Source organism: Ylistrum balloti, unplaced genomic scaffold (assembly GCF_031769215.1).
Source record: "Ylistrum balloti isolate Yb309-2 unplaced genomic scaffold, AGI_CSIRO_Ybal_v1 Utg370200, whole genome shotgun sequence".
NCBI lineage: Eukaryota > Metazoa > Mollusca > Bivalvia > Pectinida > Pectinidae > Ylistrum > Ylistrum balloti.
Genome location: NW_026782175.1, coordinates 400,592 through 426,491, shown reverse-complemented (window position 1 = coordinate 426,491; position 25,900 = coordinate 400,592). Strand labels below are relative to the sequence as shown.

The 25,900-nt window shown below is 38.3% G+C and overlaps 1 protein-coding gene across 4 annotated transcripts in view; it reads right to left on the bottom strand.

The window, feature by feature from the left end:
• Positions 1-16,275: 16,275 nt before the first annotated feature.
• The window catches only part of LOC132551468 (serine/threonine-protein phosphatase 4 regulatory subunit 4-like), an 83,979-nt gene continuing 74,354 nt past the window's right edge, over positions 16,276-25,900 (bottom strand). For 3 of the 4 annotated variants that reach the window (XM_060215609.1, XM_060215612.1, XM_060215611.1), the window contains 3 exons: positions 25,750-25,829; positions 20,898-20,952; positions 16,276-20,577 (listed from right to left, as the gene is read on the bottom strand). In XM_060215609.1, coding sequence (XP_060071592.1) covers positions 20,547-20,577; positions 20,898-20,952; positions 25,750-25,829 — 166 coding nt within the window. In that variant the 3' untranslated portion in view covers positions 16,276-20,546. Of the gene's footprint in view, positions 20,578-20,897; positions 20,953-25,749; positions 25,830-25,900 lie in introns of those variants that run through there. The other variant, XM_060215610.1, reaches the window with a different exon arrangement.

Below are 25,900 nucleotides of genomic sequence, written 5' to 3'. Positions count from 1 at the left end.
AGAATGCAAAGTTTCCCATCAGTTTCAAAGCCGTACTTGTTACAAACACCCGGATGTCTATGTACAAAACAAAAATACACCGGAAGTTGTATCACTAGATCATCCGGTGTCCGGAAGTCGATTTCCTTTAAAAACCGGAAGTTTTCCTTCTTTCTGTATGTCAAACGTGATCGATTCATAGAACCGTTAGAGCCTGCAATAGAACTTTAAAAATGTAAATTATGATGTGTATGTTTCCTTAGATCGTCATCACCAGTAAAAACCAGCTTATGATTGTATGATAACGATTGGCTACCATAATTTTTCAAAACACGAAATTGCTTTCATCTTTCACCTGTCGAAATCAAGCCAGTAGACGTTCATAACGCTATTATCATTAAGTGTTAGGGTTAGTCGCTCGAGATATCTGACGTCATTTGCAGCCGTTTATTTACAAGGAGTATATCGTTATTACGCCGTCACAAATCCTTCTAATTGAACAATCAAATACCTCGTTAAATCAAATAAATCAAAAGGCATATTAGGTCAGTCTTATGATAAATGTAAAGACGAGTCTAATCGTAAGTATTTCTGATTTAAATGGCTATGTTTGCTGATCTAAAAAAACAAGCAATTAAGCAAACGATTCGATTGATTAATATATCGATTGATTAATCAATCAATATATCGATCAATCCATCAATATACATAGATCGATCAATCTATCGATCGTTCAATCAATGAATATATTGATAAATCAATCAATATATATCGATCGATCCATCAGTATATAAATCAATCAACCATTATTGATCAATCAATCAATATCGATCAATCAATCAATATCGATCGATCAATCAATATCGATCAATCAATCAATGTACATCGATCGATCAGTCAATATACATAGATAGATCAATCAATAGATATATTGATCGCTCGGTCAATCAAAAGCATCAATTTTCTGACACATCAGGAATTCCTCATTTCTATAACAAGTATCGTAATACAGAAATACTGGTATGAATGTTAATCGAGTCATCTGTTCATGGGTCATGGCGTTTTATACGATTAGTCTGAGCGACAGCGCGTGCTCACAACAGGTACGTACAAGGTATAGTTCCAGGACTACTGCATACCTGTACACTGATATGCAACGTCAGATGAAACGAGATTGGTTCCCTATTGATGTATTGATTGAATACCCTATGTGTCAGCTTTGTTACCGGTCCAAGCTCCGCACCGCACCTTAACACACACATACACACACACGACGTCGTCATTTCTGCTCAAATTGCATGCATTCTGCTTAGTAAGGAAATCATTTCGAAAGTTTATCTTATCTTAAAAATCCCGATCGAAAGTAATCACATATAATATGCAAACTAGAGGCGTTTGTATCGGCATCTACGCCAATCACTGGGTTCAGCTGCATGTATCAAGTAGGCTCATAGCCAAGCGTTCGCTTGATCCGGATCAGATCAATAAAGCTAGCTGACGCAACGCTTGTATTCTGCCTCTCGCGATACATATCCGCAGGGATGCTACTTAAACTGCTGCAGGCCATGATGCGAGTTTGCTAGTTTCTCGGTACGTAGCACGCCAGGACTTTTAGAAAGCCTTGTTGCTCTTCGAACACAAAATTCTCACTGTTAATCATTGTAACTTTTTAACATAACAAGTTGCAGTACATTTTAGAGATCATTCGACACAAAATTGGATGTCGATCAAAACGTTTCAGACCATTTTTAAAGGATATGGGAACAATGAACCCAATTGTTATAGATCGATGAGAAACTGGGTTATCATGTCCCAAATAGACTTCTTCAGAAGAGGCACAGGTACTAGAATGGGAGGTCACTAGCGATACTGTAACACAAGGGAGATCACTCAAACACGGAGAAGTCACGCATGCACAAGAAAGATCACTCCCACATAGGGCAAATAAGTTCAACAGAAAGATCATTGAAGTCTTACACATCGGAGATTTAACTTGTACCGGAGAGATCGCTTATACACAGGGAGGCCGCTCGAAATTGGGGTGGTCACTGTAATACAGAAATCACCCTGACAATGGGGAGATAACTCCTACACAGGGGAGATCACTCCTACTCAGAGGAGATCACTTTTACAAAGGGGAGATCACTTTTACAAAGGGGAGATCACTTTTACAAAAGGGAGATCACTTTACCACAGATGAGATTACTCAGACAATGGGGAGATCACTTCTACACAAGGGAGATCACTCCTACACAGGGGAGATCACTTTTACAAAGGAGAGATCACTTTACCACAGAGATCACTCAGACAATGGGGAGATCACTTCTACACAGGGGAGATCACTCCTACTCAGGGGAGAGCACTTTGACAGGATATCACTTTTTACACGACCTCTCTACCGAAGGAAAGATAACTCATACACAGGGAAATAACATATTGCAATCGGATATTATCCCTGTGCAAGGGTGATCACTCGTAGAAACATGCAATGATCCTTACATTAAAGGGAGATAACTTTCCCTTAAGATTATCACATATAACTTCGATATTGTGAATACTGAACCAAAAGAAGACAAAGATTTAAGACTAATTAAATTACCATCCTCAATATTTTTGTTCTTAAAAAAATCCCTAATTGAATTCTTGAAATTATCAGCTGAAGTATCGACTTCTTTTTCTGATAGTACTTAAACGTGAAATAATTTCTCCGAAGATGTTCATATTCCCTCGAGTCGAAGTGATCGAATTTTTAACACACAATATGTAGAATAATTGTATCTTTAAGGTAAGATTGCCTGAATCAGGGATCAGAAAACATCTAAATGTGGATTTGATGACAAATGGAGAAAAAAAAATAGCGGCCATTTTTATCATTCCGTGGAGTTTCGAACAAAACTATGATATATATGACAATTGCTCAGTGTTTTGAATAAAAATAAATAACACACATGATTGTTGAATAATTATGATATCGGACTGAATTTCCATTTTATATATAACTTGTAGTAGAGACGCACTATACACTTTTATATAGATTTCCGATTATAAGCAGTTATCCACATAAAAAATCGAAAGTGTGTTACGCTTTTGTAACTGTGTAACCAGAAACTCAGTGTATCTCCAGGGACACATTCCGACGAAATCCCACTCAATGGGAAAGACCGAAAGATCATATACGTATGTTCGGATGAAAAACCACTAAAAACTGGAACAAAATCATCCGATAATGAGGGGTCATTACGAAATTAAGTGGAAAGCAAATATCTGGTTCATCCAAAATCCAATCAAAATGAAGCCGAGCATGACTTCATTAATCAATTAAGGCATAGTTACAGTTAGTTTACCAATATGCGCAGACGAAAGTCTCGGGTAACAATGGCTGACGAAGTAGTCTCGCAGTAAATAGATATAGCTGTCAACAAGAACGGATAATCGATATTTTTCAAGTTCCGCACTAAATAGATTTAGGAACAATGCCACTAGATATGTAAATATTGCTTTCTACCACGTTCTCCAGAAAAAAAACAAAAAGATATTTTAGTCAGTTTTTAATTTTTGAATCAATTCAAAACGTTTTTCATATTTTTTTAAACAAAGTATAACGACCTGTAGTGAAAACTGATTGAACTGACACGTGCTTGTAAAGGCATACTGCATTTTCTAATCTCAAAGAATGCGTTCTGCAATTAGTTTGCCTTGCCAAGTTTGACGGTTTTTATACTTAATAAGGCAGATTCTGTGTTTCATGTCTAGAAACTATTAAAAAAAGTAGTGTTAAAGAATTTAAGTTAACATCTTATTCAATGTAAACAAGATACATCAAATTACTGATATCAGATAGAAATCTCATTGTATAACAGAAAAATAAAAAAGGATTTCTGTATCACTGCATGTAAAGTCATTTCTGCTGATATATTTGTTTTGAATAAGGAAGAAAAACAATTTCAATCCAGTTGTTAATTTTCCATTCAGTATTCCCAAGTGGTTTTCAGTCATCAACAGCTCGTGCGAACAACGATCGACTAAACATCGACAGAGTGAGTCAACCGGGCAGGCGGACATGATGCACGGTGACACGAGTTCAATGCAGTGTTACAATTTGAGTGAGGATTTTGTTTTGTTTACTTTAAAGCAAAAGCAATAAAGAGTAGGAAAATATGCCAGAGATGACGAACTTGTAAAAATCGATGTCGGGAATTGACACGCCATCATTCGCACCAGATCCAGTGCTGAACAGGACTTTGTACCTTGCGTTTTTTTTTTTTTTTTTTTAATTTTTTTTTCCAAATTTCCAAAATCCTGACGCGCCTATATTTCTAATCAAATGAAAAATGTAGACAGATAATATTGTTTCTCTGGTCTGACGGGAAACAAGAATGAATGACAATAATATTCATTTTCGTGTCGTCTATTTCATATCACGTGACTTTTCTTTCGTAGATTTACACATTCTTATGAATTATTATTACTGATTAGACGAAATGAATCCTTCCTGATATATCTTTGTCATGTACTTATTAACATTTCGATACTATTTAGTTCATAATGAGGAGATAGCAGTAAAGTTTCCGGCTAAACATCGCAGGGTAAACAAAACGTTACCGATATGGATTGTTTGTTTGTTTGTTTGTTTGCTTGTTTGTCTGTTTGTTTGTTTGTGTGATGTACTATAACAGTGTGTGATGTACCATAACAGTGTGTGATGTACTATAGCAGGGTGTGATGTACTATCACAGTGATGTGATGTACTATAACAGTGTGTGATGTACTATAACAGACAGTGATTTACTATAATAGTGTGTGATATACTTTAACAGTGGTGTGATGTACTATAGCAGGGTTTGATGTACTATAACAGTGGTGTGTGATGTACTATAACAGTGGTGTGTGATGTACTAAAACTGTGGTGTGATGTACTATAACAGTGTGTGATGTACCATAACAGTGGTGTGATGTACTATAACAGTGGTGTGATGTACTATAGCAGTGTGTGATGTACCATAACAGTGGTTTGATGTCATATAACAGTGGTGTGTGATGTACTATAACAGTGGTTTGATGTACTATAACAGTGATGTGTGTGATGTACTATAACAGTGGTGTGATGTACTATAACAGTGGTTTGATGTGATATAACAGTGGTGTGTGATGTACTATAACAGTGATGTGATGTACTATAACAGTGTGTGATGTACTATAACATTGTGTGATGTACTATAACAGTGGTGTGATGTACTATAACAGTGGTGTGTGATGTACTATAACAGTGGTGTGTGAAATACTATAACAGTGTGTGATGTACTATAACAGTGGTGTGATGTACTATAACAGTGGTGTGATGTACTATAACAGTGGTGTGATATACTATAACAGTGATGTGATGTACTATAACAGTGTATGGTGTACTATAACAGTGGTGTGATGTACTATAACAGTGGTGTGATGTACTATAACAGTGGTGTGATATACTATAACAGTGATGTGATGTACTATAACAGTGGTGTGATGTATCATAACAGTGTATGATGTACTATAACAGTGGTGTAACAGTGCTGTGATGTATTATAACAGTGGTGTGATGTACTATAACAGTGGTGTGATGTACTATAACAGTGTGTGATGTACTATAACAGTGATGTGATGTACTATAACAATGGTGTGATGAAGTATAACAGTGGTGTGATGTACTATAACAGTGGTGTGTGATGTACTATAACAGTGTGCGATGCACTATAACAGTGTTGTGATGTACTATAACAGTTATGCTATGTACTATAACAGTGGTATGATGTACTATAACAGTGGTATGATGTACTATAACAGTGGTGTGTGATGTACTATAACAGTGGTGTGTGAAGTACTATAACAGTGGTGTGATGTACTATGACAGTGGTGTGATGTATCATAACAGTGTATGATGTACTATAACAGTGGTGTGATGTACTATAACAGTGGTGTGATGTACTAAAACAGTGGTGTGATGTACTGTAACAGTGGTGTGATGAAGTATAACAGTGGTGTGATGTACTATAACAGTGGTGTGTGATGTACTATAACAGTGTGCGATGCACTATAACAGTGTTGTGATATACTATAACAGTGTTGTGATGTACTATAACAGTTATGCTATGTACTATAACAGTTATGCTATGTACTATAACAGTGATGTGATGTACTATAACAGTGGTGTGATGTACAATAACAGTGGTATGATGTACTATAACAGTGGTGTGATGTAGTATAACAGTGGTGTGATGTACTATAACAGTGGTGTGATGTACTATAACAGTGATGTGATGTACTATAACAGTGATGTGATGTACTATAACAGTGGTGTGATGTACTATAACAGTGGTATGATGTACTATAACAGTGGTGTGATGTACTATAACAGTGGTATGATGTACTATAACAGTGGTATGATGTACTATAACAGTGGTATGATGTACTATAACAGTGGTATGATGTATACGATAATATGAAGGACTATTCTATTGTATACAGATTCGCCTTATAATGTATTGATGTATGCGACGTCTCTATCAGAGAAAACAAAGAAAAAAGTGTAAGATATTTCATTTGAAAATGATACATCGTCATTTATTAATAAAAAGAAATGATTCATGCTATATCAGGGCTTCTACACCATTCTTTTTCGCGCCGCATCTCTGCCAATAATAAGTCAATATGACAATCAAATCGAAAATATTCTCCTAACTTCTTGAATAATTAAACCATGTTGCTGTGGTTGATCTGGGAGGTCTGTAGATGAACGCTTCTCCGAGATGGATTATGTGGTGTCAGCACAGCAACTTCAAACTCAACCAGATATGACACCTCAAAATATCCTGAAATGGTTTTGATAAAATACCACTGGTATATTTACTTCTCTCAGCATACTGTAGACATTGGTAAACAGGTACAAATTATGCACAATCCTAGACATTTACATACATATTAGGGATCAAAATATCACATACATCACATGATGATTCAAAGGCAAACTGTTCGTGCACAATACGTCTAGGTTAAGTGTGTAGCATCTTTCAATACAAATTTAGAGTTAAAAACAGTACGGCCAAATAAGGAATTAAACTACATCATACAGCTGTTTTGTCCTTCTAGGACTCGTCAGTGATGATACGTCATACAGCTGTTTTGTCCTTCTAGGACTCGTTAGTGATGTTACATCATACAGCTGTTTTGTCCTTCTAGGATTCGTCAGTGATGTTACATCATAAAGCTGTTTTGTCCTTCTAGGATTCGTTAGTGATGCTGCATCACACAGCTGTTTTGTCCTTCTAGGATTCGTTAGTGATGCTGCATCATACAGCTGTTTCGTCCTTCTAGGAATCGTAAGTGATGCTGCATCACACAGCTGTTTTGTCCTTCTAGGATTCGTTAGTGATGCTGCATCATGCAGCTATTTCGTCCTTCTAGGACTCGTTTGTGATGCTGCATCACACAACTGTTTCGTCCTTCTAGGAATCGTAAGTGATGCTGCATCATACAGCTGTTTTGTCCTTCTAGGACTCGTGAGTGATGTTGCATCATACAGCTGTTTCGTCCTTCTAGGACTCGTCAGTGATGCTACATCACACAGCTGTTTTGTCCTTCTAGGACTCGTCAGTGATGCTACATCACACAGCTGTTTCGTCCTTCTAGGACTCGTTAGTGATGTTACAACATACAGCTGTTTTGTCCTTCTAGGATTCGTTAGTGATGCTGCATCATACAGCTGTTTTGTCCTTCTAGGACTCGTTTGTGATGCTGCATCATACAGTTGTTTCGTCCTTCTAGGACTCGTGAGTGATGTTGCATCATACAGCTGTTTCGTCCTTCTAGGACTCGTCAGTGATGCTACATCACACAGCTGTTTCGTCCTTCTAGGACTCGTCAGTGATGCTACATCACACAGCTGTTTCGTCCTTCTAGGACTCGTCAGTGATGCTGCATAATACAGCTGTTTTGTCCTTCTTGGACTCGTCAGTGATGTTACATCACACAGCTGTTTCGTCCTTCTAGGAATCGTAAGTGATGCTGCATCATACAGCTGTTTTGTCCTTCTAGGACTCGTCAGTGATGCTACATCACACAGCTGTTTTGTCCTTCTTGGACTCGTCAGTGATGTTACATCACACAGCTGTTTCGTCCTTCTAGGACTCGTTTGTGATGCTGCATCACACAGCTGTTTCGTCCTTCTAGGACTCGTTAGTGATGCTGCATCACACAGCTGTTTCGTCCTTCTAGGACTCGTTAGTGATGCTGCATCACACAGCTGTTTCGTCCTTCTAGGAATCGTAAGTGATGCTGCATCATACAGCTGTTTTGTCCTTCTAGGACTCGTTTGTGATGCTGCATCATACAGCTGTTTCGTCCCTCTAGGACTCGTGAGTGATGTTGCATCATACAGCTGTTTCGTCCTTCTAGGACTCGTCATTGATGCTACATCACACAGCTGTTTCGTCCTTCTAGGACTCGTCAGTGATGCTACATCACACAGCTGTTTCGTCTTTCTAGGACTCGTCAGTGATGCTGCATCATACAGCTGGTTTGTCCTTCTAGGATTCGTTAGTGATGCTGCATAATACAGCTGTTTTGTCCTTCTTGGACTCGTCAGTGATGATACATCACACAGCTGTTTCGTCCTTCTAGGACTCGTGAGTGATGTTGCATCATACAGCTGTCTTCCTTCTTAAACGCTTCAGTGATGCTAATCACACAGCTGTTTCAAATTAATATAAAAAAGTGATGCTGAATCAACAGCTGTTTGTCCTTCTATATGAGAAGGTGCATGTGACATCACACAGCTGTTTCAATAAACTTGATGTTGCATAATTTTCGTTTTATGATGCTACGTCACACAGCATGTGTGTATTCTAGGACTCATGATGCTGCATATTACAGCTGTTTTGTCCTTCTTGGAAGAATTAAACGTGGCATGCATGCTGCATCATACAGTTGTTTCAAATGCTGCATCATACAGTTGGGAGGACTCGTGAGTGATGTTGCATCATACAGCTGTTTCGTCCTTCTAGGACTCCTCAGTGATGCTACATCACACAGCTGTTTCGTCCTTCTTGGACTCGTCAGTGATGTTACCTCACACAGCTGTTTTGTCCTTCTTGGACTCGTCAGTGATGCTACATTATACAGCTGTTATGTATAAATCACAAATGTATAATGAACTGTGTTAATATAAGAACACGTTAAAGGATAAATCGTCTATAGATATTCCCACTGTTCATTCATCAACATAAAGAGAGGCACGTGTCTATTGTCGAGTTGACGGTCGGAGCTGTGTGTGAGTAAGCCTTGTTGGTCAAATAAGGGGTTCGATTGTGGTTCAAGAGACGGGCGTATGGGGTCAAGTTATAGGGGCTTCTTGGGTCGAAAATGAGGTTTTAAGGGTAGAGAGATGGTTACTGGCGCGTGTTGAAAAAATAGAGCTTGTTCTGGGGAGTTTGGTATATTAAGTAGGGATGTGGATATATAATTGTTGAGTGGTTGTCGTTTGGTTTGTAGAGACGATAAATTGTTTAAGTGTAAAGAAAAGGGTTTGTTGTTGCAAGGCAATGGTTTGTTGGATTCGGGGAATTTTCAAGAAGTGGTGGATACAGATGGATACAGAGGAATATTTACTGATAAATGTGGATCAATGAAAATTATTCAACAGAGACTTTTTTTCTGTTTAAGAAAACTCACACAATGAAACACACTGCATGTGTTGCGGAAATGGAAGGGGAGTAACTCTCGCTAGCTATCATTTTTTAAACGTATCATTTCAGTATAATTTGACGTAATCTGATTTTAGGGTATTATAACTTTTTCTACGACTACCTCTTGACGCTAGCTCTCATTTGGTCTTTTGTTTGACCGTCTGCTAGAGGGTAATAGGTTAAATACCCCAGTACAAGCAACACCCGAATAATTAATGGCAAGCACCTAAGGGGAATACTGGAGGTGAGACCATGGAAGTGTACTTCATTCCAAGGGGAATACTGGAGGTGAGACACTGGAATTGTACTCCCTTCCAAGGGGAATACTGGAGGTGAGACACTGGAATTGTACTCCCTTCCAAGGGGAATACTGGAGGTGAGACATGGAATTGTACTCCCTTCCAAGGGGAATACTGGAGGTGAGACCATGGAAGTGTACTTAATTCCAAGGGGAATATTGGAGGTGAGAAAGGGAAATGTACCCCCTTCCAAGGGGAATACTGGAGGTGAGACACTGGAATTGTACTCCCTTCCAAGGGGAATACTGGAGGTGAGACACTGGGATTGTACTCCCTTCCAAGGGGAATACTGGAGGTGAGACATGGAATTGTACTCCCTTCCAAGGGGAATACTGGAGGTGAGACCATGGAATTGTACCTAATTTCAAGGGGAATACTGGAGGTGAGAGATAGAATTGTACTCCCTTCCAAGGGGGAATACTGGAGGTGAGACACTGGAATTGTACTCCCTTCCAAGGGGAATACTGGAGGTGAGACATGGAATTGTACTTCCTTCCAAGGGGAATACTGGAGGTGAGAGATGGAATTGTACTCCCTTCCAAGGGGAATACTGGAGGTGAGAGATGGAATTGTACTCCCTTCCAAGGGGAATACTGGAGGTGAGACATGGAATTGTACTCCCTTCCAAGGGGAATACTGGAGGTGAGACATGGAATTGTAATTCCTTCCAAGGGGAATACTGGAGGTGAGAAACTTGAATTGTACTCCCTTCCAAGGGGAATACTGGAGGTGAGAGATGGAATTGTACTCCCTTCCAAGGGGAATACTGGAGGTGAGACATGGAATTGTACTCCCTTCCAAGGGGAATACTGGAGGTGAGACATGGAATTGTACTCCCTTCCAAGGGGAATACTGGAGGTGAGAAAGGGAATTGTACCTAATTCCAAGGTGAATACTGGAGGTGAGACATGGAATTGTACTGCCTTCCAAGGGGAATACTGGAGGTGAGACATGGAATTGTACTCCCTTCAAAGGGGAATACTGGAGGTGAGACACTGGAATTGGAATCCCTTCCAAGGGGGAATACTGGAGGTGAGACATGGAATTGTACTCCCTTCCAAGCGGAATACTGGAGGTGAGACACTGGAATTGTTATTCCTTCCAAGAGGAATACTGGAGGTGAGACTCTGGAATTGTACTCTCTTCCAAGGGGGAATACTGGAGGTGAAAGATGGAATTGTACTCCCTTCCAAGGGGAATACTGGAGGTGAGACACTGGAATTGTACCCTTTCCAAGGGGAATACTGAAGGTGAAACTCTGGAATTGTATTCCCTTTCTAGGGGGAATACTGGAGATGAGACATGGAATTGTGCTCCTTTCCAAGGAGAATACTGGAGGTGAGACCATGGAATTGTACTCCCTTCCAAGGGGAATACTGGAGGTGAGACCATGGAATTGTACTCCCTTCCAAGGGGAATACTGGAGATGAGACATGGAATTGTGCTCCTTTCCAAGGGGAATACTGGAGGTGAGACCATGGAATTGTACTCCCTTCCAAGGGGAATACTGGAGGTGAGACATGGAATTGTGCTCCTTTCCAAGGGGAATACTGGAGCTGAGACATGGAATTGTACTCCCTTCCAAGGGGAATACTGGAGGTGAGACTCTGGAATTGTACTCCCTTCCAAGGGGAATACTGGAGGTGAGACACTGGAATTGTTATTCCTTCTAAGGGGAATACTGGAGTTGAGACTATGGAATTGTACTTCCTTCCAAGGGGAATACTGGAAGTGAGAGATGGAATTGTACTCCCTTCTAAGGGGAATACTGGAGGTGAGAGATGGAATTGTACTCCCTTCTAAGGGGAATACTGGAGTTGAGACTATGGAATTGTACTTCCTTCCAAGGGGAATACTGGAAGTGAGACACTGGAATTGTTATTCCTTCCAAGGGGAATACTGGAGGTGAGAGATGGAATTGTACTCCCTTCCAAGGGGAATACTGGAGGTGAGACACTGGAATTGTACTCCCTTCCAAGGAGAATACTGGAGGTGAGAGATGGAATTGTACTCCCTTCCAAGGGGAATACTGGAGGTGAGACATGGAATTGTACTCCCTTCCAAGGGGAATACTGGAGGTGAGACCATGGAATTGTGCTCCCTTCCAAGGGGAATACTGGAGGTGAGACACTGGAATTGTTATTCCTTCCAAGAGGAATACTGGAGGTGAGACTCTGGAATTGTACTCCCTTCCAAGGGGGAATACTGGAGGTGAGAGATGGAATTGTACTCCCTTCCAAGGGGAATACTGGAGGTGAGACTCTGGAATTGTACTTCCTTCCAAGGGGAATACTGGAGGTGAGACACTGGAATTGTTATTCCTTCCAAGGGGAATACTGGAGGTGAGACACTGGAATTGTACTCCCTTCCAAGGGGAATACTGGAGGTGAGACACTGGAATTGTTATTCCTTCCAAGGGTAATACTGGAGGTGAGACACTGGAATTGTACTTCCTTCCAAGGGGAATACTGGAGGTGAGACAAGGAATTGTAATCCCTTCCAAGGGGAATACTGGAGGTGAGACCATGGAATTTTGCTCCCTTCCAAGGGGAATACTGGAGGTGAGACACTGGAATTGTACTCCCTTCCAAGGGGAATACTGGAGGTGAGACACTGGAATTGTAATCCCTTCCAAGGGGGAATACTGGAGGTGAGACATGGAATTGTACTCCCTTCCAAGCGGAATACTGGAGGTGAGACACTGGAATTGTTATTTCTTCGAAGAGGAATACTGGAGGTGAGACTCTGGAATTGTACTCCCTTCCAAGGGGGAATACTGGAGGTGAGACATGGAATTGTGCTCCCTTCCAAGGGGAATACTGGAGGTGAGACATGGAATTGTACTCCCTTCCAAGGGGGAATACTGGAGGTGAGAGATGGAATTGTATTCCCTTCCAAGGGGAATACTGGAGGTGAGACTCTGGAATTGTACTTCCTTCCAAGGGGAATACTGGAGGTGAGACACTGGAATTGTTATTCCTTCCAAGGGGAATACTGGAGGTGAGACACTGGAATTGTACTCCCTTCCAAGGGGAATACTGGAGGTGAGACACTGGAATTGTACTCCCTTCCAAGGGGAATACTGGAGGTGAGACTGGAATTGCCCCTTCCAAGGGGAATACTGGAGGTGAGACACTGGAATTGTACCCCTTCCAAGGGGGAATACTGGAGGTGAGACTCTGGAATTGTATTCCCTTTCAAGGGGGAATACTGGAGGTGAGACATGGAATTGTGCTCCCTTCCAAGGGGAATACTGGAGGTGAGACATGGAATTGTACTCCCTTCCAAGGGGAATACTGGAGGTGAGACACTGGAATTGTACTCCCTTCCAAGGGGAATACTGGAGGTGAGACAGGGAATTGTACTCCCTTCCAAGGGGAATACTGGAGGTGTGACCATGGAATTGTACTCTCTTCCAAGGGGAATACTGGAGGTGAGACACTGGAATTGTACTCCCTTCCAAGGGGAATACTGGAGGTGAGACACTGGAATTGTAATCCCTTCCAAGGGGAATACTGGAGGTGAGACACTGGAATTGTAATCCCTTCCAAGGGGAATACTGGAGGTGAGACACTGGATTTGTACTCCCTTCCAAGGGGAATACTGGAGGTGAGAAAGGGAATTGTACCTAGTTCCAAGGGGAATACTGGAGGTGAGACATGGAATTGTACTGCCTTCCAAGGGGAATACTGGAGGTGAGACATGGAATTGTACTCCCTTCCAAGGGGGAATACTGGAGGTGAGAGATGGAATTTTACTCCCTTCCAAGGGGAATACTGGAGGTGAGACATGGAATTGTACTCCCTTCCAAGGGGAATACTGGAGGTGAGACCATGGAATTTTGCTCCCTTCCAAGGGGAATACTGGAGGTGAGAGATGGAATTGTACTCCCTTCCAAGGAGAATACTGGAGGTGAGAGATGGAATTGTACTCCCTTCCAAGGGGGAATACTGGAGGTGAGACACTGGAATTGGAATCCCTTCCAAGGGGAATACTGGAGGTAAGACACTGGAATTGTACTCCCTTCCAAGGGGAATACTGGAGGTGAGACACTGGAATTGTACTCCCTTCCAAGGGGAATACTGGAGGTGAGACACTGGAATTGTAATCCCTTCCAAGGGGAATACTGGAGGTGAGACACTGGAATTGTAATCCCTTCCAAGGGGAATACTGGAGGTGAGACACTGGAATTGTACTCCCTTCCAAGGGGAATACTGGAGGTGAGACATGGAATTGTACCCCCTTCCAAGGGGGAATACTGGAGGTGAGACACTGAAATGGTACCCCCTTCCAAGGGGAATACTGGAGGTGAGACCATGGAATTCTACTCCCTTCCAAGGGGAATACTGGAGGTGAGACACTGGAATTGTATTCCCTTCCAAGGGGAATACTGGAGGTGAGACATGGAATTGTACTCCCTTCCAAGGGGGAATACTGGAGGTGAGACACTGGAATTGTAATCCCTTCCAAGGGGGAATACTGGAGGTGAGACACTGGAATTTTACCGCTTCCAAGGAGAGTACTGGAGGTTAGAGATGGAATTGTACCCTTTCCAAAGGGGAATACTGGAGGTGAGACTCTGGAATTGTACTCCCTTCGAAGGGGGAATACTGGAGGTGAGAGATGGAATTGTACTCCCTTCCAAGGGGAATACTGGAGGTGAGACACTGTAATTGTAATCTCTTCCAAGGGGAATACTGAAGGTGAGACTCTGGAATTGTACCCCTTCCAAGGGGGAATACTGGAGGTGAGACACTGGAATTGTAATCCCTTCCAAGGGGAATACTGGAGGTGAGAGATGGAATTGTGCTCCCTTCCAACGGGAATACTGGAGGTGAGACACTGGAATTGTACTCCCTTCCAAGGGGAATACTGGAGGTGAGACTCTGGAATTGTATTCCCTTTCAAGGGGGAATACTGGAGGTGAGAGATTGAATTGTGCTCTCTTCCAAGGGGAATACTGGAGGTGAGACACTGGAATTGTACCCCTTCCAAGGGGGAATACTGGAGGTGAGACACTGGAATTGTACTCCCTTCCAAGGGGAATACTGGAGGTGAGACATGGAATTGTACTCCCTTCCAAGGGGGAATACTGGAGGTGAGACTCTGGAATTGTATTCCCTTTCAAGGGGGAATACTGGAGGTGAGTGATGGAATTGTGCTCCCTTCCAAGGGGAATACTGGAGGTGAGACACTGGAATTGTACCCCTTCCAAGGGGGAATACTGGAGGTGAGACTCTGGAATTGTATTCCCTTTCAAGGGGGAATACTGGAGGTGAGAGATTGAATTGTGCTCCCTTCCAAGGGGAATACTGGAGGTGAGACACTGGAATTGTACCCCTTCCAAGGGGGAATACTGGAGTTGAGACTCTGGAATTGTACCCCTTTCCATCGGAATACTGGAGATGAGACTCTATGAAGATTTTAGAGTTGAGTCAATTGGCACCATTTCTGCCTTTAACACTTTAATCTGATTTTACCATATCACAGTCATGTGAAGATTTTTGACATCTGAATCAATTAAACACCTTTTGGCTTCATTGGGTTGATTGGGTCATACAATTCAAATTCTTGTTCACATTTTGCCATGAATGGCCTCTACAGAATTTCATTTAAATTGGTTCAAAAGTTTTTGAGAACAGGAGCATATCATTTGTTTCGGACTGATGGATGAGGTTGCGAGTCTCAACAAACAGGAAGATAGGTTTTGAGTTTTATGAAGCTAGATACTGAGAGCACCATTAAATCCTAACAAACAGGCATTGGCTCTCTATCTTTTGTATTTGTTTTGGACAGGAAACATTCAACAGGTCATTTATGACTTTTGCTTCAGGTAACCAAGTAATTTATGTCTGTTTTCCATGGATGCTATCAACCAAGTCAAAATCAAAATAAGACCATCAAAAACATGTATCTCCATTTCCTAAAATTAGGCTATGTCCCTTTCCCCCAACATAATCAAACACTCTATTCATATAGAGTTCCATCATTCAATGATGTTATAGATAACACAAAGTCGAAATTCCTTAATCCAAACAGAAAAAGGATCTTAAAAAATCCCTTGTTGTCCCTGCCCCTCATTGGAAAGATACTTCACATTGAAAATGGTTAAAATTTATACACATTCTTGACAAGTAGCATTTTGTGGTGAAAATTGATAGACAAGAGATGCTACACCATTTTAGGGGTTCTCAGTCCACTGGACAAAACTGATCTACTCTATTGACCTTGATATACTGCAGGAGGTTGTCCTTCACAAAAACAACAACAAAAAAACATTAAATGTTTAGTTTTTGTTTATTCATGGCTTGTGAACCTACATAGAATATAGTTCATTTGTCTCAGAAGCTATAGATGACTTTTTTTTTTTTTTTTTTTTACAATTCTTTCAAATCAAACTCTCAGATGGGATTAATGTAACTTCACTCAAGCATTTTACCTCTGCACACAACATGATCTTTCAACTTTCACACTTCAGCCTCACTTTCACTCATGACCTTTCACCTCTAATCTGTGTCTGAATCAGCCAGATTACCCAGGCAACACCATATATTCATGATATATTGCAAAATGGAACTGAATCTCTCACAGTCTTTATCCAAGAAATATTTGCATTGTATATATCTATCTTCCTTATAAAGGAAGGGTAGGATAAAGTTGTATTGTTTAGCATTTTCACACCGCATCTAAATCCATGCACTATATATTTGATAACTTATATCTTAAGGAAAACACAGGGTTCAAAAACAGGACCCCCTGAATCTTTTAAATAAGTTTCATCAATCTATACACAACAAATGAGAATACCTGATATTCCAGGTCAACAGTGCCATTTTGAATGGAATGTACTTTCTTATAGCAATAAATATGGACAATGATAGCTACAGGTTGTATACTTTACAATAGAATCAGCTTGGTCCGTTGTATCGACCATATAATTACAATCTAGATGATACAACTGGCCCCATTTAAACATGAATGCCTTGAATGTACATTTATATCAAATTTATAACCATTCTTCAACTTTATTGTACTTACTCTGAACCAAATTAAAATACATTTTCAGATTTCAATATTTTCTACCTTGAAAACAAATGAAGTTCTCATTTTCTTTTGAATTGAAAAAAATCCTGGCATCCATTTAATATATCAAAAAACAGAACTTTCAAATGAGCTAGTTATCTCCCCTGGTGACTAAATTCCACACAAAAGCTTTTATAAATGGTGGTATACTCCTCATAATATGATCAACAATACATTTTTTCTGATAACAAGAGCATAATGAGATATTTTGATTTTCTTTGATTTTTGGCATGCACATGAAAATTTAGAAGATGTTTAAAATATTTTTTTTAGCTATCAGCACAACAAAATAAAATAGATTCCAACTGAATGTGATATGTATTGTGTTGTACCTACTACTACTTATGATCCTGAATAGCAATAAAGAAAAAAAAAGATTAGTGATCAGTAAAGCGATTTTTCAAGGGAGATAACTTAATGCAAAATTATATCTTAAGTTGAGATTAAGATATAACTAATTACACTGGTTTTTTTTTTTTTTTCTTCTAAAATTCAATTTTACTAAGTGTCCATATCATAGTACACACTAAAATGTATTTTATTTATGAAAAAAATGATTGAAATTGGAAGATTCAAGTACATAATAATAAAACAGAAAATTGAAAATTCAAGCACTGCAAGGGTAACAATACCTTGCCAAGGGAGGTAATTCTAAGATAAAAAAAAAAAAACATATTGCTGTATTTTCCATATAAAATCGAAAATTACATGAACATATCAAAATGAAAATGAGCCTCATTTTACCTAAATGCAACAAATAATCAGGTGGAAAATTTTGGCAAATAATTTATTTTCCATTCACAATAAAATATTTGTTCTCCATAAAATTCGTTGGAGAAACAAAAACATTCTGTGAATTACTAATTGAACTCTGTATGATTACAAAGTCTGAAAGTATTATGTATAAGGCACAAACAAAAATGAAATTAGAAAAAAAAAATATCTTGATCAGCTTCATGTTTGTAATTAAAGTCAATTCTTATAGTAAAGGGTGATGTTTTTCACCATACAAAATGGGACCCATTCTCAGTGGAGAAACTAGGTTTTAATAAGGGGGGATGTTTTGAGAAATCAGAAGCCAGATAAAAAAAACCCTTTAATATTTTGTAAATTTGTAGGAAATATCAAAAGCCATGACCATGAATACAAGTTGGTGATTACAGGGTAAAAGTGAAGTAAGATTCTCTAACTTATAGAGACCATCTAGAAAGTATGAGAAAACAAATCACAGGTACCAGTAGCATCACTTTTGTAATTGACAAACTGACAATCATTCTCATGAAGGCACAAATTATGCATATTCTCAAATCTATAGGCCACTAGACAGATATATATACATTATTGTATAATAATTCAGGAAAATACATGAGCAGGCATGGACCAAACAAAATTGTGGTAAAAGAAAAACAACAAAAAAATAAGGACATAAATGATATTGGATGATATGATCAAATTGCAATTTGAAGTTTTGGTGAAATGACAGCTAGGTTTGCTGTGACTGGTGCAAACCAACAGCCAATGAAATCACAGCATACTCTATAGTGGCCCTATACATACACATGATATTATTGCTAGTATTGTTTGGCCTAGGAACTCGTGTGATATGTTTGGAGGGGGAAGGGGGGGACATGTAAACCCGTACCAATCCATCAGTTTTGTGACAGTATACCTTTTATCATCTTGTCAACAAACTAATTCACAGTATCAAACTTACAAACAAAACAAATGGGAAGAATTTAATTATTCTACAAATGACTTCATTTTGGGTGAAACTAAGAAAGATTCCAATTAGTACAAAACCATAGCAAATGATATAGCACTTCTGTAAAAAATAATCACTTATGTATCAAACTAGTGTTTCTGTGATAACATGATTGTAGTTTAAAAGCAGTCAAGTTATCTTAAACAGGTAAGAATACAGAGCTTTTATAGTCAACAAAACATTTTTCAGCCAATTCTAATGAATTAGAAAAGATCTGGAGAAGTAAGTTTGTTATGTTTTTGTTTACTTTGTTTAACATTTCATTTTGACCAACTTATAATACTGGTTTCTGTAGCGCATCAAAGATTGCATTAATAGCCAAAAAAATCAACAAATTATCACAAAACTGCTCAATAAATAAAAATTTAGGCTGAAATTTCAGATAAATTCACATGTTTATTCATGTGAGTTGTATTTCTGATAGAGTAATTTTGGGGAAATATCCTCATTTCTCCTGAAAAGTATAAAAAGAAATTCACACAGGATCCATTTATGAGCAATCTAGCAGTGGTGAGTGTACGGAATGGCTTGGTCTTAGTTTCATCTTATAGTTAATCAGCTATAAAAATAAATTATGAGTATCTACTGTGAATCCTTCTCATAAAAAAACAAAACAAAACAAAAACTGCCTTATTGATAGTCCCCTGATAGATGTGAAAAAAGAAAAAAAAAATCTACCGTGGACTTACAAACATATTTTCATCATTTCATACGTATACATCACAACAGGAAAAGAACACTTATGTGTTTCCCACAATGCATCACTACATTTCACATCCTCTTTGTAGAGGAATACCTAAGTTATATAACAGGAGAGAGAAGTATCATATTTCCTCTAGTTTTCATTTGGAGGGGAGAGATGTGGAATGGAAAAGATTTACAAGCACGGAGAAAGTTTCCATCTGTCCATCACAGCTTTTTCTATTTGTAGAAGTAAGACACACAGCACCATATCTGGCTCTGTAACTTATGTGATTCCTGTATGTGTGGAAATGACTGTCTGGTACGATGGCTGATTTTGTGTTTATGTTGATTGCCAAAAGTTTCATAAACACGTACAACATTGTTGTTTGGAATCAGCTGTAGTTTTTTTTCTTTTTCTCTTTAACAAGGATTCTTTCCTTGCCATTCTTGCCTACTGTAAAGTCAGCGAAGTGTAAATTGTATCAGGTTATTAATTGGCTACTGAAGGCAACTTCTGTCAACTACTATAGCAACAGAGAGCTAGTCACTGTCGGAGTTAGTAACAACTGCAAAATTGATAATGTTGATATATCTGGCCCTGAACAAATCATTCTCAGCCTTCTGTGAAAAACAGCAATTGCACAAGTGAACAGTGAAATTAAACAGATGAAGAAATAGAACCAACTTTTCCTGCCTTCCTCCTTAGACTGACCAAAGCCCAGTCAGAAAGGTCAACTGACCAGATCGGTCAATTACAATCTGTATATACACACACTGGCCCAAAGACTCTCGTTTTGGCCTGGGACTGTGACCAGAGCAATTCAATGAAAGACTGGTGACCAATCAACTCAACTGTAGGTATAAACTGGCCGTCTTGTGTTCATGATGTTGACCAAAGAATGACCATCTGGTACTATGTATTGTTATACCACCACCTCCAACAGATAGCCTGACAAACCAGTCCATGTTTATTGTCTATACACATTGGTCAGTTTTTTGGGTCACCACACTGAATGGACATCATTTGGATTTCTTTCTATTTATCTTCTCTCTGTAAGAAAAAAAAGCCTGTGTCAGAATGACTCCAATATTACAGAGTAAACAAATATTAGTTACTGAAAATATTTTCTTTTCAGATAACATTTGAATGACTTTTATCTTAACTTGTTTCCTGATTTAGCGGCCATATTGATTTCTAGACACAGTTTCTAGAACACAAAAATGAGAAATAACTGACCAAAACAAAACAACATATAGAAACGTTTTTCTGAAACTGTCTTGAATCAAAGGTTACAATGATTTTGACTTCTCGAGGTGGGTATTTTTATGTGTAAGATTTCGGTATTTGTATAACGTTAGTATGATACCTACTTTGTACTTGGAACAGTGCCATTGCTTCCTTTTGTGGTTTTCAATGATGTTGACTCTGAAAGTGCAAAAAACTTCAGACTGTAACCACAAAACCTTAACTACATCTCTGTGGATATCATTCCAAGACTTAAGTAAAAAACTTCAGACTGTAACCACAAAACCTTAACTACATCTCTGTGGATATCATTCCAAGACTTAAGCAAAAAACTTCAGACTGTAACCACAAAACCTTAACTACATCTCTGTGGATATCATTCCAAGACTTAAGTAAAAAACTTCAGACTGTAACCACAAAACCTTAACTACATCTCTGTGGATATCATTCCAAGACTTAAGCAAAAAACTTCAGCGTGTAACCACAAAACCTTAACTACATCTCTGTGGATATCATTCCAAGACTTAAGTAAAAAACTTCAGACTGTAACCACAAAACCTTAACTACATCTCTGTGGATATCATTCCAAGACTTAAGCAAAAAACTTCAGACTGTAACCACAAAACCTTAACTTCATCTCTGTGGATATCATTCCAAGACTTAAGCAAAAAACTTCAGACTGTAACCACAAAACCTTAACTACATCTCTGTGGATATCATTCCAAGACTTAAGTAAAAAACTTCAGACTGTAACCACAAAACCTTAACTACATCTCTGTGGATATCATTCCAAGACTTAAGCAAAAAACTTCAGACTGTAACCACAAAACCTTAACTACATCTCTGTGGATATCATTCCAAGACTTAAGTAAAAAACTTCAGACTGTAACCACAAAACCTTAACTACATCTCTGTGGATATCATTCCAAGACTTAAGCAAAAAACTTCAGACTGTAACCACAAAACCTTAACTACATCTCTGTGGATATCATTCCAAGACTTAAGCAAAAAACTTCAGCGTGTAACCACAAAACCTTAACTACATCTCTGTGGATATCATTCCAAGACTTAAGCAAAAAACTTCAGCGTGTAACCACAAAACCTTAACTACATCTCTGTGGATATCATTCCAAGACTTAAGCAAAAAACTTCAGACTGTAACCACAAAACCTTAACTACATCTCTGTGGATATCATTCCAAGACTTAAGCAAAAAACTTCAGCGTGTAACCACAAAACCTTAACTACATCTCTGTGGATATCATTCCAAGACTTAAGTAAAAAACTTCAGACTGTAACCACAAAACCTTAACTACATCTCTGTGGATATCATTCCAAGACTTAAGCAAAAAACTTCAGCGTGTAACCACAAAACCTTAACTACATCTCTGTGGATATCATTCCAAGACTTAAGTAAAAAACTTCAGACTGTAACCACAAAACCTTAACTACATCTCTGTGGATATCATTCCAAGACTTAAGCAAAAAACTTCAGACTGTAACCACAAAACCTTAACTTCATCTCTGTGGATATCATTCCAAGACTTAAGCAAAAAACTTCAGACTGTAACCACAAAACCTTAACTACATCTCTGTGGATATCATTCCAAGACTTAAGCAAAAAACTTCAGACTGTAACCACAAAACCTTAACTACATCTCTGTGGATATCATTCCAAGACTTAAGCAAAAAACTTCAGACTGTAACCACAAAACCTTAACTACATCTCTGTGGATATCATTCCAAGACTTAAGCAAAAAACTTCAGACTGTAACCACAAAACCTTAACTACATCTCTGTGGATATCATTCCAAGACTTAAGTAAAAAACTTCAGACTGTAACCACAAAACCTTAACTACATCTCTGTGGATATCATTCCAAGACTTAAGTAAAAAACTTCAGACTGTAACCACAAAACCTTAACTACATCTCTGTGGATATCATTCCAAGACTTAAGCAAAAAACTTCAGACTGTAACCACAAAACCTTAACTACATCTCTGGATATCATTCCAAGACTTAAGTAAAAAACTTCAGACTGTAACCACAAAACCTTAACTACATCTCTGTGGATATCATTCCAAGACTTAAGCAAAAAACTTCAGCGTGTAACCACAAAACCTTAACTACATCTCTGTGGATATCATTCCAAGACTTAAGTAAAAAACTTCAGACTGTAACCACAAAACCTTAACTACATCTCTGTGGATATCATTCCAAGACTTAAGTAAAAAACTTCAGACTGTAACCACAAAACCTTAACTACATCTCTGTGGATATCATTCCAAGACTTAAGCAAAAAACTTCAGACTGTAACCACAAAACCTTAACTACATCTCTGTGGATATCATTCCAAGACTTAAGCAAAAAACTTCAGACTGTAACCACAAAACCTTAACTACATCTCTGTGGATATCATTCCAAGACTTAAGTAAAAAACTTCAGACTGTAACCACAAAACCTTAACTACATCTCTGTGGATATCATTCCAAGACTTAAGCAAAAAACTTCAGACTGTAACCACAAAACCTTAACTACATCTCTGTGGATATCATTCCAAGACTTAAGTAAAAAACTTCAGACTGTAACCACAAAACCTTAACTACATCTCTGTGGATATCATTCCAAGACTTAAGTAAAAAACTTCAGACTGTAACCACAAAACCTTAACTACATCTCTGTGGATATCATTCCAAGACTTAAGTAAAAAACTTCAGACTGTAACCACAAAACCTTAACTACATCTCTGTGGATATCATTCCAAGACTTAAGTAAAAAACTTCAGACTGTAACCACAAAACCTTAACTACATCTCTGTGGATATCATTCCAAGACTTAAGTAAAAAACTTCAGACTGTAACCACAAAACCTTAACTTCATCTCTGTGGATATCATTCCAAGACTTAAGTAAAAAACTTCAGACTGTAACCACAAAACCTTAACTACATCTCTGTGGATATCATTCCAAGACTTAAGGAAAAAACTTCAGACTGTAACCACAAAACCTTAACTACATCTCTGTGGATATCATTCCAAGACTTAAGTAAAAAACTTCAGACTGTAACCACAAAACCTTAACTACATCTCTGTGGATATCATTCCAAGACTTAAGTAAAAAACTTCAGACTGTAACCACAAAACCTTAACTACATCTCTGTGGATATCATTCCAAGACTTAAGTAAAAAACTTCAGACTGTAACCACAAAACCTTAACTACATCTCTGTGGATATCATTCCAAGACTTAAGTAAAAAACTTCAGACTGTAACCACAAAACCTTAACTATATCTCTGTGGATATCATTCCAAGACTTAAGTAAAAAACTTCAGACTGTAACCACAAAACCTTAACTACATCTCTGTGGATATCATTCCAAGACTTAAGTAAAAAACTTCAGACTGTAACCACAAAACCTTAACTACATCTCTGTGGATATCATTCCAAGACTTAAGTAAAAAACTTCAGACTGTAACCACAAAACCTTAACTACATCTCTGTGGATATCATTCCAAGACTTAAGTAAAAAACTTCAGACTGTAACCACAAAACCTTAACTACATCTCTGTGGATATCATTCCAAGACTTAAGTAAAAAACTTCAGACTGTAACCACAAAACCTTAACTACATCTCTGTGGATATCATTCCAAGACTTAAGTAAAAAACTTCAGACTGTAACCACAAAACCTTAACTACATCTCTGTGGATATCATTCCAAGACTTAAGTAAAAAACTTCAGACTGTAACCACAAAACCTTAACTACATCTCTGTGGATATCATTCCAAGACTTAAGTAAAAAACTTCAGACTGTAACCACAAAACCTTAACTACATCTCTGTGGATATCATTCCAAGACTTAAGTAAAAAACTTCAGACTGTAACCACAAAACCTTAACTACATCTCTGTGGATATCATTCCAAGACTTAAGTAAAAAACTTCAGACTGTAACCACAAAACCTTAACTATATCTCTGTGGATATCATTCCAAGACTTAAGTAAAAAACTTCAGACTGTAACCACAAAACCTTAACTACATCTCTGTGGATATCATTCCAAGACTTAAGTAAAAAACTTCAGACTGTAACCACAAAACCTTAACTACATCTCTGTGGATATCATTCCAAGACTTAAGTAAAAAACTTCAGACTGTAACCACAAAACCTTAACTACATCTCTGTGGATATCATTCCAAGACTTAAGTAAAAAACTTCAGACTGTAACCACAAAACCTTAACTACATCTCTGTGGATATCATTCCAAGACTTAAGTAAAAAACTTCAGACTGTAACCACAAAACCTTAACTACATCTCTGTGGATATCATTCCAAGACTTAAGTAAAAAACTTCAGACTGTAACCACAAAACCTTAACTATATCTCTGTGGATATCATTCCAAGACTTAAGCAAAAAACTTCAGACTGTAACCACAAAACCTTAACTACATCTCTGTGGATATCATTCCAAGACTTAAGTAAAAAACTTCAGACTGTAACCACAAAACCTTAACTACATCTCTGTGGATATCATTCCAAGACTTAAGTAAAAAACTTCAGACTGTAACCACAAAACCTTAACTATATCTCTGTGGATATCATTCCAAGACTTAAGTAAAAAACTTCAGACTGTAACCACAAAACCTTAACTACATCTCTGTGGATATCATTCCAAGACTTAAGTAAAAAACTTCAGACTGTAACCACAAAACCTTAACTAAATCTTCCAAGACTCACAGTGGTTTTCTATCTTATGTGAGATTTATGAAACATATTTAAAAATTTATCAAATTATAGCTTCAACATAAAATTTATGCTATAAAGTAGCACAAAATTCAATACTACTCTTTCAAAGTTCATAATAATGAAAATAACTTTATTCTTCTGAAGAAGATATAAAAATCTAGCTGAGGCGTGATGAGTTGGAATGGCGGTATCATTAATCTGTCACCACAATCTTCAGTCTGTTTACAGTGAGAACTTACCACTACTAGAGACATTTCCAAAAGAGCCCCGCCTCCCAGAGTTGTTGGGGCTGGAGGCTAGGCCTGTCATTGATACCCTACTAAAGACAAAACATAATTATGAACATTAGTCATCAAGGCTCAACAAATTATATACTTTCCATAAAATCAA